Raw genomic sequence first — 13,548 nt, 5'->3', positions numbered from 1 at the left:
TCGGCTGGAGCGGCAGGGTCTATTCCCATAGCACCTTGTTCCACCAGGGTCTTGACAAGGCGGACAGCCGGCGCTTGGTCCTGGGCGTCCTGCCACTCTTGACTGGGCCGCGGGTCCAGATCCACCCTTTGCTGACATACTTGTACCCTCTCAGTAGGCGGCTGGTGAAACGCAGGCAACTCAATCTCCTCGAGGTCGTCATCCTCGCACCCCTCTTCTGACAAATGGGGCATCCGGGAGAGTGCATCTGCATTGATGTTGACACGACCAGCTCGGTACTTTATGGTGAAATCATAGTTGGCTAACCGGGCTACCCACTGCTGCTCCAGCGCGCCCAACTTGGCCGTGTTCAGGTGAGTCAGCGGATTGTTGTCCGTGAATGCGGTGAATTTTGCTGCCGCCAAATAGTGACGGAACCGCTCCGTGATAGCCCACACCAACGCCAGTAGCTCGAGCTTGAAGGAGCTATAGTTCTCAGGGTTCCTTTCGGTCGGCCGGAGTTTTCGGCTGGCGTAGGCAATCACCTTCTCCTTTCCATCCTGGATCTGGGATAGGACCGCTCCTAGCCCCACGTTACTGGCGTCCGTGTGGAGGATGAATGGGCGCCCATAGTCAGGGTACGCCAGGACCTCTTCTCCGGTCAGGGCCGCCTTCAACTGGCAAAAGGACTCCTCATGCTTGTCCTCCCACGACAGTGGGGCTCCGATGGGTCTACCACCTTTGGTCTGTCCCACGAGGAGATCTTGCATGGGGGCAGCCATCTTCGTGTACCCCTTTATAAAGCGCCGATAGTACCCCACCAGACCCAGAAACTGCCTTACCTCCCTCACTGTAGTTGGTCTCGGCCAGCTTTGGATGGCAGTGATCTTCTCAGGGTCGGGGGCGACACCATCCGCACTCAACACATGCCCTAGATACTGCACCCTGGGTTTCAGCAGGTGGCATTTTGAGGGCTTCAACTTCATCCCGTACTTGGCAAGGGACGCGAACACCTCGGCCAGGTGCTCCAGATGGGCTTCATACGTCTGGGAATAAACAATCACATCATCCAAATACAGCAGGACGGTCTCGAAGTTTAAATGTCCCAGACAGCACTCCATCAACCGTTGGAAGGTCCCAGGGGCATTGCACAGCCCAAACGGCATGCTATTGAATTCGCAGAGCCCCATCGGGGTGGTGAAGGCGGTCTTCTCCCGGTCCTCTGGAGCCACGGCCACTTGCCAGTACCCGCTGGTGAGGTCAAGGGTCGAGAAGTAGTTTGCGGTCCTCAGTGCGGCCAAAGACTCTTCAATACGCGGTAATGGATAGGCATCTTTATGGGTTATCTGGTTGATCTTCCGGTAGTCCACACACATCCGCATAGTACCGTCCTTCTTCTTAACCAGTACCAACGGAGCGGCCCAGGGACTACAGCTATCCCCAATAACCCCCGCCTCCTTCATATTCCTCAACATATCCTTGGCACACTGGTAATGTGCAGGGGGAATAGGTCTGTACCTCTCTTTGACAGGGGGATGTTCACCTGTGGGAATGTGGTGTTGGACCCCCTTGATCTGCCCGAAGTCTAGGGGGTGCTTACTGAAAACCTGTTCGTACTCCTGCACCACCCTGTGTACCCCTGCCCTGTGATGTGTGGGGGTATCATCAGTGCCTACATGTAGCTGTTGGTGCCACTCTTTTATGTCCCCCTGGGGTGGGGGAGTGTTGGTGGCAGGTTGGGGTGTGGATGGGCTGGCTTCATGGATAGTGTGAGGGTCCAGGGTAAGCAGCTTGGCAATGGTGGCATACCGGGGAAGCCTGACTTCTTCCTCCCCACAGTTCAACACTCTCACAGGCACTCTCCCTTTCTTCACATCCACCACCCCTCGGGCGGCCATTACAGTGGGCCAGTGCTCAGAAGGCATGGGCTCCATCATTGCGGGGTAGTCACGCCCCTGAGGCCCTACTGCTGCCCTACACCAGATCATCATCTCACTCCTAGGGGGCACAGTCAATGGAGCAACATCCATCACTCTCACTCCACCAATCTCCCCTCCTGTTGAGCTTACATGCTGGCGGTACATCAGGGCACGGATTTCACGCTGCACAGCCCTCTGCCGGCTCCCCGCCGCTGTGGCGGCCAGCTGTTGCAATAGGGTCAACACATCAGCCATGCAGTGTTCCATCACATTGGTTCCCAGCACTATCTTCGGGTTATGATCACTGGGTTCATTCATGATCACAATCATACCCTGGTGTTGTAGTTCAGCTTGCCCCACTGTCATAGCCACTTGTTTATACCCCACCTGGGTCAATGGAAGTCCATTAGCGGCTATCAACGTTATGCTATTGTCTGGGGGCGCCAGCTCGTCTACGGCCCAATACCGCTGGTACAACTTGTACGGTATAGTAGTTACCTGTGATCCAGTGTCCAAGAGAGCCATCACTGGTATACCGTCCACAGCCACGGGGATGATAGGGCGGGCCCCGATATATCGGTCTCGCCAGTCCGGGGGGCCACGATGTTCTACTCCTGAGGATTGGGCCGGGGCCCCAGGGGTTGCTCGTTTAACGGGCACTGTCGGTAGTAATGGCCCGGCTTACGGCACTTGTAGCAGATTGGAGGTCTGCTCCGCGGGTTGTTAGCACTTCTCTGCTGCATCCAGGGAACATCCTCGGGACTGTCAGCAAGCTGTATCTGCGCTGGAGGCTGAGATCTGGTCAAAGGTTGCAGTGCAGCAAGGATTTTGGCAAGGTCTTCGTCCATGCGACGGACCTGGGCTGCCAACTCTTCGACTGTGCTGCTTGGGGCTGCAGGCATTACAGAGGTTGGTTTGGCTGAGGCCGCCACAACAGGAGCTGTCTCGACGGGCCACAGGACGGGTTCCAGAACTTCAGCAGCCGGGGGCTGGAGTGCTTTGATAGCCCGCTCTTTTAACACAGCAAAGTCCACATCAGGGTGTTCCAGGGCCCACAGCCGGAGTTGTTTACGATCCTCAGGGGACCTCATCCCCTGCGCAAATTGCTCCACCAGCATCTTGTTGCTATCCGCCTCATTAATAGAGTTCACCCGCTTCAGCGTGCGGAGGGCGGTCTGCAGACGTAGAGCATAGTCCCGAATGCTATCCCCGGCTCGTTGCCGGCACTGGTAAAACTGCATCCTCAGCTCAGCTTCAGTCCGGGTCTCGAAGGCAGTCTGTAGCTTCTCAAAGATGGTGGCTACAGAGAGCCGGTCCCCCTCGGCCCAGGTCTCCGCTTCCTGCTCCGCCGCACCGGTTAGCTGGCCTAGCACTATCGCCGCTCGTTGCTTATCAGTCAGGGGGTACAGCTCCAGCAACGGGTTAAGCTTTTTCCGGAAGGCCTGTAGGGCATCCGGTTTCCCATCATACTGCGGTAGCCAGGCAGCTCCGGGTGCATAGGGCAAGGAAAACGGCATGACCTGAGCGAGCGCGGGGGTCGCGGCACCTCCCGCCGGTACAACCGGGGCTTGGGCAGGCCCATTCCCATCCGCAGGTGCCGCTGCGGCTGCGACCACCGCTCCTCCAGCGGCTCCGTCGGGCGCAGACATCTTGTTTTCGTCCCCCTTAGCTCTTTCCGGCCCCTCCTCTCTCGGGGCGGGGTTTTGGCCTTCGCGCCTCTACTGCTCGAGAAGACGCTCGAGCGGGAACTCTTCGCGCCAAAGATGGCGGCTTCTGAAATTTTTCTGCCGGATACCTCCGGCGGTAACAAGGCGCACCTCTACCAGACGGCAGAGCGGTAAGATCCTGTTCGTGACGCCAAGTTGTCGCGGGCGGGGAGGAGGGTGTCGGCACACTACGCTCACCCCTTCTGCTCGGGTCCGGCAGCTGCTCAGTGGTGGCTCGAGCTGTGGGCCGGATCCCGGGGTTCCTCGAGCGACACTCCTCGCCCGTGAGTGAAAGGGGGTTGTTGTTGGGTGTGGGGGATTGTTATAGTTCGTGACGCCACCCACGGTTGTGGTGATTGCACCACCGCTGCTCTGAGTGGGGATCCCGGGGATGGTGATGGGGAGCAGCCAGGTGTTGTGTTGCCCCTCCGTGGGTAAGGGTTGGTGATCCCGGGGCCCGGTGATGGTTTGTGAGGTGCGGGGCCTGGTGGGCGCAGGGACGCGGGGGCGGCGCTGTGCCTTGCGGCACTGTGGTACTCACTCAGCCTGAGACATGGACACAGTTTGTACGGTAAACCAAACGGCTGGTAGGACGGTCCCACAGACGGCTGCACCTGCACTCCCGGTAGGTGACGGTGATGTCCCTCTTCCTTGCACCTATGTTTGACTGATGGTAGCGGTGGATTCCCTCCGGTTACCCGCTCCCCGACTACAATCTGGGCCGGAGGAGCTCTACACTTTGCCCGCAGGCGCTGGCCCTGAGAAACTGGTGCCTTGGCGGTGGCGGTGTCTCTCTGCTTCAGGTTGGGCTGTTACCGTCAATCGGGACTTGGTTGCTGGGGGATCTACGTCCCCTTCACTGACGGATTCGGCAAATTTGGCGACGCCTAGCCTTGCCGGGGTCCGAGAGGCCCCTGCCCTGGTGCTGACTGTCCTTCGGAACACTGCTCCAGACCACCGGGCACACAGCCAACGGGGTCCTTCCAGGAACTTCCAAACGGCCCCCCTCCAGACAGTCACCGCCGTCGCTGACCTTGCTGTTCTGGCCCTACACAAAGCTGGACCTTCAGGCTTTCCTCTCACTGTCACCACTCTTGCTTTCCTCCTTTACTCCTTTTTCTTTCTTTGCTTTTACTTAGTTGTTTTCTTTAGCCCTGCCTGGGCTACTCTCTCTGTTTACTCAAGCTCGTCCCTGAGCTGACTGCCTGGTTTCCCCCGCCTCCAGAGCTGTGATCTCCTTGGTGGGCGGAGCCAACCGCCTGGCCCACCCCCTGGTGTGAATCATCAGCCTCTGGAGGAAGGCAACAAGGATTTCTGGTTAGCTGTGATGTGCCTACCTGGAGTGTGGGGTGTGGTGATATTGTGACCTGTGACCCCTGGTTTGCCCAGGGCGACACAGATCCCTTCCTCCTGCACTTAGTGTTTGTGTCTTCAGTTTGACTACTCCGCTTGAAACGGGTGACTCGCCCACCCCAGGGATATGGGACACCCGGTGCCGGGCCGGACTAGTCCGGGGGTAGTCAGTGGTGGCGGGGCCCAACTCCGTGACCCTGGCGGGGTCAACTAATATGGCAGTGATGGTGGTGGTGATATATAATAAAGCTTTTAGGTTATTCGTGACGCCACCTGTGGTTTGCGGCTATTAAGCCGCCGCTGCTGTATGGGGCTTCCGGGGCTGGTGAAATGGCAGCTTGGATGGTCCTGCTCCCCACAGGTGGAGCAGTACCCCGGGGCAACAGTTGGTGCTTGTAAGAGTCTATGAGGGTGTTGTAGATGGTTCAGTGCAGGCGAAATAATGGAGGCAACACCAGGGGGTGCAGTTTCAAGATGTTTACTCACAGTTCCAGGGCTGCAGCACACTGGTGCCTTTGGACTGCTGGGACCCACTGTCAGGGACTTCCGCCGATCCTGGATAGATCTGGGAATAAAAGCCGGTGCACCCCTCTGTTGTGTCTCTTCCCTCAGCTGTCTTCAAAGCCTCGACTTTTCTGGATAAACCTGTCTTGGCCTCCACTATAGGTTCTGGACAAGAAGGCTTGCCTGGATGGTACTCTGCCCTCTTTCCAGGGGTTCTACAGTGGGATGTGGCCCTGGGCGCTTGCAACCACCCTGAGCCTCGGTGTTCACCTTTGGAAATGACTTCTCTTCCTCCAGTTTCTAGGGACTGTTCCCTGTATGCAGCCTGATCCCTCCACCCAATGACTTAGTGGAACAGGCCACAAGCTTGAAAGCCTTGCAGTGGCCCTGGAATCCTTTCTGTAGTTCTCTGCTGTGGTTTCACCTGGGCCTAGCTGGGCCCCAGGGTCTCCACCAGGAAGCGTCACTTTCTCTTGCTGTTTCACTCCTCACTCCTTCAGACTATCTGCCTCCTCTGCCTCCCGCAGACTTCTCACTTCAACTCCAAACTCTATCTCCCAACTAATCTTGACCTTCCTGTCTCTACTCTACTCTCTGTTGGCTCCTCCCACCTCCCCAGTTGCTAGACCCCACCCTATGGGAGAAGGGATGGGTCTTACGGCCCCCCCAGCATGCAACATGGGGAGTAGCTGCCACTATCCCCGGTCCCTGTGTGTGCCTAACAATGGGTGTAGTGCAAATTTGCCTGTAGACCGGCGTTTATTCCTTTCCTTACCCAGGATGGGACATCACACCTCTGGCTGAGGTGCAATGTCTCTGTGGCGACGGAATCCTCAGGGGCGCCACACTCCCCCACAGCGAATCCCAGCACGTCCGCGGGCTGAAACAAAAAAGACTGTGAAGAAACTGCAAGTTTTTATATATGCATGTAACAAGAACATTTGTAATACTTTACATCCCTTTATGGGAGGTGCATAGCTTGAACGTTGCAAAAATTTTAAAATTAAATAAAACTTTAGAGTCTTTTGGGCACTCCCATCAGAATTCTGGTAGGGGGCACAACAGGTGCAACTATATACAAGGGGATATTGACCACGCATAGTCCAGTGGCCCAACTGTCTTTGTAACTTTTTAACTTAGGGGCAAAAGGAAGAACCAGCCACTAAGTCCAGTGGCCTGGTTAAACATGCCACAAATATAACAGTGGACCACATTCCAGTCTAGTGGCCCGGTAACACATAAACAAGGGGGTGACATCTTCGCAAAGAACAAGAGGGCAAGACATTAGGAATGGGTGTCATCTTCAAAAAGAACAATGGGGTGGGGCAATTCAGGAAAGTCTTCAAGGAATGATGAGGGACAGACAGGGGCTATGTAGAGTTCTGCATCTTCTTACATTTTACATCTCAGTGCTGGAGTTCCGATGTGGCAGGGCCCTGGGCAGCATGTAGGCCGTGCTCAGACTGGTCTGAGTCCCTTGGTCCTGTTCTCCAGCTGTTGTGGGGCTGCTGCGGGGTGATGGTATCGGAGCTGCGTTCTTGTCTGGCCTGGCCGGACGGGATGCCGCTACCCGGGACGTCACAGCAGGGACTTCAGTCGGGATCGCAGCATGGATCACAGCTTGGGTCTCAGCGGGCATCGCAGCATGGATCTCAATGGGCATCGCAGCATGGTTCGCATTCGGGATCGCATTCGGGATCGCAGCAGGGTTCGCGGCGGGCATCGCAGCGGCCTCTGGTAGTAACGCCGGCGGGGTCAACTCACCCAGGGCTAGGCCGGAGATGTTCTGCAGCAGGATCGCCATCGCTGGTGTGGGCTCTGGATGGGCGTGGGCGGCACCTCCACGCAGGCCTTGCTGCACAGACACCTGCAGATTCCTCATGGCCAGCACCATCTCCTTCCCCCACACGGCTATCTCCCGTCTGCTCTGCTCCTTCATCCTGTCAGCCGTTCTCCCGAATTCAGCCTTCAGCTCAGCGGCAGTCACAGGCACGATCCAGGTGAGCTCCTCCTGGCCTCTGCTTGCAGGAGCCATCTTCTCTCTTCCTCCAGACAGCATTAACTGCCAGGTAGACACTTTCTTAGCGCGCCATTTTGCATCCGCTGTTCTGCGTAGCGGGCTTCACTTTGCGCTCTTTTGCAAGACCAAAGGGGTGGGGCTTACTTTTGCGCCCTTCTCCAGGCACTCCCCTCTTTTTTCCCGCGCTTAGCGGTCTCAATGGCGGTGGCTGCTTTTTCACACAGTAAAACACAGTTCTTTCAGGCGCACAGTACCCGGTGGGACCTGGCACGAAATCCTGTTCGGGGACGACAAGGTTGACTCGCCCACCCCAGGGCTATGGGACACCCAGTGCCGGGCCGGACTAGTCCGGGGGTAGGCAGTAGTGGCGGGGCCCGGCTCCGTGACCCTGGCGGCGTCAACTAATATGGCAGTGATGGTGGTGGTGATATATAATAAAGCTTTTAGGTTATTCGTGACGCCACCTGTGGTTTGCGGCTATTAAGCTGCCGCTGCTGTATGGGGCCTCCGGAGCTGGTGGAATGGCAGCTTGGATGTTCCTGCTCCCAACAGGTGGAGCGATACCCCGGGGCAACAGTTGGTGCTTGTAAGAGTCTATGAGGGTGTTGTAGATGGTGCAGTGCAGGCGAAATAATGGAGGCAACACCAGGGGGTGCAGTTTCAAGATGTTTATTCACAGTTCCAGGGCTGCAGCACACTAGTGCATTTGGACTGCTGGGACCCACTGTCAGGGACCTCCGCCGATCCTGGATAGATCTGGGAATAAAAGCCGGTGCACCCCTCTGTTGTGTCTCATCCCTCAGCTGTCTTCAAAGCCTCGACTTTTCTGGATAAACCTGTCTTGGTCTCCACTATAGGTTCTGGACAAGAAGGCTTGCCTGGATGGTACTCTGCCCTCTTCCCAGGGGTTCTACAGTGGGATGTGGCACCCTGAGCCTCGGTGTTCACCTTTGGAAATGACTTCTCTTCCTCCAGTTTCTAGGGACTGTTCCCTGTATGCAGCCTGATCCCTCCACCCAATGACTTAGTGGAACAGGCCACAAGCTTGAAAGCCTTGCAGTGGCCCTGGAATCCTTTCTGTAGTTTTCTGCTGTGGTGTCACCTAGGCCTAGCTGGGCCCCAGGGTCTCCACCAGGAAGCGTCACTTTCTCTTGCTGTTTCACTCCTCACTCCTTCAGACTATCTGCCTCCTCTGCCTCCCGCAGACTTCTCACTTCAACTCCAAACTCTATCTCCCAACTAATCTTGACCTTCCTGTCTCTACTCTACTCTCTGTTGGCTCCTCCCACCTCCCCAGTTGCTAGACCCCACCCTATGGGAGAAGGGATGGGTCTTACGGCCCCCCCAGCATGCAGCATGGGGGGTAGCTGCCACTATCCCCGGTCCCTGTGTGTGCCTAACAATGGGTGTAGTGCAAATTTGCCTGTAGACCGGCGTTTATTCCTTTCCTTACCCAGGATGGGACATCACACCTCTGGCTGAGGTGCAATGTCTCTGTGGCGACGGAAGCCTCAGGGGCACCACACGGGGAAGTCCACTCGCTTTGATTCTATGTGTTGGGAGCTGTGGCCCGCGAGAACTGACCAGTGGGATCTTAGCAGGCAATTGCGGAGCCCTATCCCCCTCGTTGGGCTTCCGTGTCCCTCTCTGGGCTTGCTGGTGGGACAAGACGTGGAATCTTGTCCCTGGCTGGCTAATTGATAAGGGGCTTGAAGCAATCCTTGCCATAGGGTCCAGGAACCCTGACTGTGCACGGCCTCCGGACCGGATTCCCGCTGTCGGCACCAGCGGGCTACAACCCTGCCCCGGTCCACTTAAGGTCTCCCGCGACCGGATCTCCATCACCTGTGGCCCTGTCTGCCATCTGCCACCTAGTCAGTAGTCCGGTAGTCCAGGGGCTCCAACCCCTGACTCCGCTCTCACTCCACACTCCTCTCACTTCCTCTGTCAGTACTGTTCTGTCTTCTTCCCTCCCATTACACCTCAGGACCCCTAGGTGGGCGTCACCATCCGCTTGGCCCCGCCCACTGGTGTGTCCCTATTGTCATGGGGGGTGACTAGGCTTTGCTGGCTGGTGTTGTGTACCTGGGTGTGGGTTTGTGTTGGTATGCCAAGGAGGATGGAGTCCTGCACCTGGTAGATTCTAGTGCGTCACAATTATGTGCTATCAAATATTGCTGAAGCTGCTTTACTTTGCATACATTATGATTGGTTGAAACTAGTGATGAGCGGGCACTACCATGCTCAGGCACTTGGTACTAGTAACAAGCAGTTGGACGCTCGGACGGGTGTGACTCGTGTACCTAGTATAATGGAAGTGAATGGGGAACTCAAACACCATTGGCCCAATGCCTGAGTTCTCTATTGACTTCCATTATACTCGAGTACTTGAGTCGCACCCATCCGAGTGTCCAACTGCTCATTACGTTACAAGTACCGATGACCCCGAGCATGGTAGTGCTCCCTCATCACTAGTTACAAGTATCAAGTACCCGAGCATGCTAGTGCCTACTCATCATTAGCTACAAATACCGAGCACCCTAACATGGGAGTGCTCACTCATCACTAGATATGAGTACAGAGTACCCGAACATGGTAGTGCTCACTCATTACTAGTTACGAGTATCAAGCACTCGAGGATGGTAGTGCCCGCTCATCACTAATTACGAGTACCAAGCACCCGAGCATGGTAGTGCTCACTCATCACTAATTACGAGTACTGAGCACCTGAGCATGGTAGTCCCCGCTCATCACTAAATACGAGTACCAAGCACCCGAGCATGGTAGTGCCCACTCATCACTAATTACGAGTACTGAGCACCTCAGCATGGTAGTGCTCGCTGATCACTAGTTATAAGTACCAAGCACCCGAGCATGGTAGTGCCCGCTCATCACTAGTTATAAGTACCAAGCACCCGAGCATGGTAGTGCTCGTTTATCACTAGTTACGACGAGTACCGAGCATGGTAGTGCTCACTGATCAGTAGTTATGAGTACTGAGCACCCGAGCATGGTAGTGCTCGCTCATCACTAGTTACGAGTACTGAGGACCCGAGCATGGTAGTGCCCGCTCATCACTAATGAAAATGTATGCAATCAATAATATAACTTTTATTGTTACTTTACTGCTTTCCTTTATCTACGGCCTCATTATAATTTTATCCTGTGATGATTTTGCAGGTTGTCACCTACCGGTAAACAGAAAAGTGCTGTGCAGCTGGTCAGAGTGTCATCTTCTTTGTCTGACCTCAATGTCAAAATGGACGAGACAGGAATGAAGATATTGGCAGGTATTGTGTAGAATTTGTTCCACACTTTCATCACATGCACCGCTATTAAAATGCAAGGTTTCTGTCATCTAAGAATATTATGCCAAGAAGAATAATCTTTAAAATATTTCGATATTTAATGTCCACCATAATCTGTAGAAATCCATTGAAAAATAAACTGAAATCTTTTCAGGTGGAAAACTAAAAATAAAGAACTAAAATAGTATAGTTGTACAAATATGTATACTGATATGCCAATACTTTGTTAAAACACCCTTTGAACTTATGATAGCATTATGTCTTTTTGGGTTGGAGTCTATCAGAAGGGCACATCTAGTATTGGCGATCTTTGAACCCTCTTCTTTGCTCCAAAGCTATCAGTGTATGGGGTCATCTCCTGTGTACAGCGAACTCTTCAAGACATCCACAGATTTTCGATTGGATTCAGGTCTGGGCTCTGGCTGGACCATTCCAAGACTCTGATCTTTTTCTGGCAAAGCCATTCTTTTGTGATTTGGCGGTATGCTTAGGGTCCTTGTTGTACTGTAAAGGGAGATTCATCTTCAGCTTTTTAGCAGAGATCTGAAGGTTTTGTTGCAAACTTAACTGATATTTTGAACTTTTCACAATTTCTTCCACAAAGACTAAAACCCCAGTTCCAGCTGCCAAAAAATAGCCCCAAAGCATAATGCTGCTTCCATCATGCTTCACTGTGTGTAGGGTGTTCTTTTGGTGACGTACAGTGTTGGTTTTGCACCAAACTTACTATTTGGCCAAAAAGTTCAACCTCAGTCTCATTGGACTAGAACATGTTTTCCCACTTTTTTGGCAGACTCAATGTAGATTTTGGCTGCTTTTCAGTGAAATATAAATGTTTCCATTTTGCCACCCTACCCCACAGGCCAGACATATGAAGAATACGGGAGATTGTTGTTACATGTTGTACACAACCAGTACTTTCCCGAAATTCCTGCAGATCCTTTAATGTTTTTGTAATGCCCCTTGGCAGACTAATTATCTCCTTGTCATTTCATCAATTTATGAGGGACATCCATTTGTAGGTAATGTTACTGTTGTGCCAATTAAAGCCGCTTCTTGATGACCATCTTCACAGTCTTCAATGGTATGTCTAATGCCTCAGAAAATTTTATTTGTATTCTTCTCATAACTAATAACATTCAACAATAAGATCCCTTAATTGTGCTGTAGCTGTTTACGGATCATGGTTTTTGCTGTAAATCACATTATTTTAGTTTTGATATTTTTATTTCCCCTTTAAAATTATTTCAGTTTGTTTCTCTACGTATTTGTACAGATTATGGTTAAAATTAAAAGGAATCTGTCGGCAGGTTTTTGCTATGTAATCTAAAGACAGCATGCTGCAAAGGTTAACGCACAGATTTCAGGGATGAGTCTGTTATCATACTGTTTGCAGTTGTTTACCTGCTTACCTGCAGTGTTTGTTTTAGCTTCAGAAGATTATCATTGCCAGACTTGGTCAGATAGAGATCAAGTAGTGTGGTTATACTATGATTGCCAGCTCACTTTCTATAGACTTTGTCTATAGAGAGCCTGGTTTGGGCCAGACAGCTCTCTCAGCTCTGCTGCATTGCTAAATCTAAAAACTCTGTGTCAGAACGGCTGCACCCAGTAATCTAAGTGATACATTGTTGGATTCAGGGTCTCTTTGTCAACATCATGCTGCTCTCAGATAAGAGCAAAAATCTGCTTACAGATTCCCTTTAAAGGTGGAAAAAGTTCTTGGTATGATACTTTTTTACACCAGGGAATAAGTGCAACTGCTAAAACCTTAGCGGCTATAGGTATCCGGGGGGATACATGTCATTGTTGGTGAGAGCTCAAAGAAAATGAACAGAATAAAGGATTCCACCACTTCATGTACATTGGGCCACATAAGTAGGGAAAAAAAATAAAGATGTTGTATTTAATTTGTTTTCATTTAACAACTTCCATTTTTTCCCCTTTAAGGAGAACGAAGCTCCTGGGGTAACAAGATTGTGCCCAGCGACTGCGAGAGTGTTGGGGGGAGCAGTGATCACAGGTCTTTCGATTATCCCTTAGAAAGTCCAGGTAATGAAAATTTGGAGTCACCATGTAAGACAGTGTCCTTTCTCTTGACAAAAGCTTTGGACAGGTCAAATCTAACTTTGGTTCATCCAGTCTGTTTTATTCAGCCGAAGAGTTGGTGGCAACTCATTCTCATATGTGCCGGTCCATCCATCACTTTAATAATGGTGGATACTGGATGGAAGCCCTGAGAACCTCCTCCTAACTTCTGGCATCCGCTTGTCTCCTGTACGATATATGAATTACACCTATACCTTAATTTACATCTATTTGTTCTTGGTCACCCTTAGTTCACTTGATGAGAAAAGTGGCCAAAGCATCGTCCACGGGTACCATGTCTTCTGATGACCTTGATGATAGAGATTCCTTCCATGCAGAGGATGCAGGTGAGTAATTTTCCACTCAAAAACCGTTATGCCGTAGGTCTTATATTGCCCGTCCAGTACCTACCTCACTGTTTACATGACTCCATAGACTCCACCGATGCTTCCTCGGAGAACGGCATGCACCTGCACTTCTTGGACAAGCTGGCCATGTCTACAGCTGCCCAAACCCATCGACTACGACGTACTAGAGTTCCAAGCAAATGCAGAGAGTGTGAAAACTTCATGGTTTCGGGAGTTGAGTGTGAGGAGGTAAGATGTCTATGTAGTAGAAGAAACATATCGCATATGTTTAGGAACGATACGTCTATAAATTCAATCTTTTCT

At 52.5% G+C, this 13,548-nt stretch overlaps 1 protein-coding gene across 3 annotated transcripts in view; it reads left to right on the top strand.

Annotated features, from left to right (window-relative positions):
• GMIP (GEM interacting protein) overlaps nt 1–13,548 on the top strand; it is a 165,996-nt gene that overhangs the window by 142,783 nt on the left and 9,665 nt on the right. For all 3 annotated transcript variants that reach the window (XM_075346305.1, XM_075346303.1, XM_075346306.1), the window contains 4 exons: nt 10,662–10,771; nt 12,740–12,841; nt 13,129–13,224; nt 13,313–13,473. In XM_075346305.1, coding sequence (XP_075202420.1) covers nt 10,662–10,771; nt 12,740–12,841; nt 13,129–13,224; nt 13,313–13,473 — 469 coding nt within the window. The remainder of the gene's footprint in view (nt 1–10,661; nt 10,772–12,739; nt 12,842–13,128; nt 13,225–13,312; nt 13,474–13,548) is intronic.

This window comes from Anomaloglossus baeobatrachus, chromosome 4, assembly GCF_048569485.1.
Source record: "Anomaloglossus baeobatrachus isolate aAnoBae1 chromosome 4, aAnoBae1.hap1, whole genome shotgun sequence".
NCBI lineage: Eukaryota > Metazoa > Chordata > Amphibia > Anura > Aromobatidae > Anomaloglossus > Anomaloglossus baeobatrachus.
The sequence above is the reverse complement of the archived record's forward strand: the minus strand, read 5'-3'. Positions and strand labels throughout refer to the sequence as shown.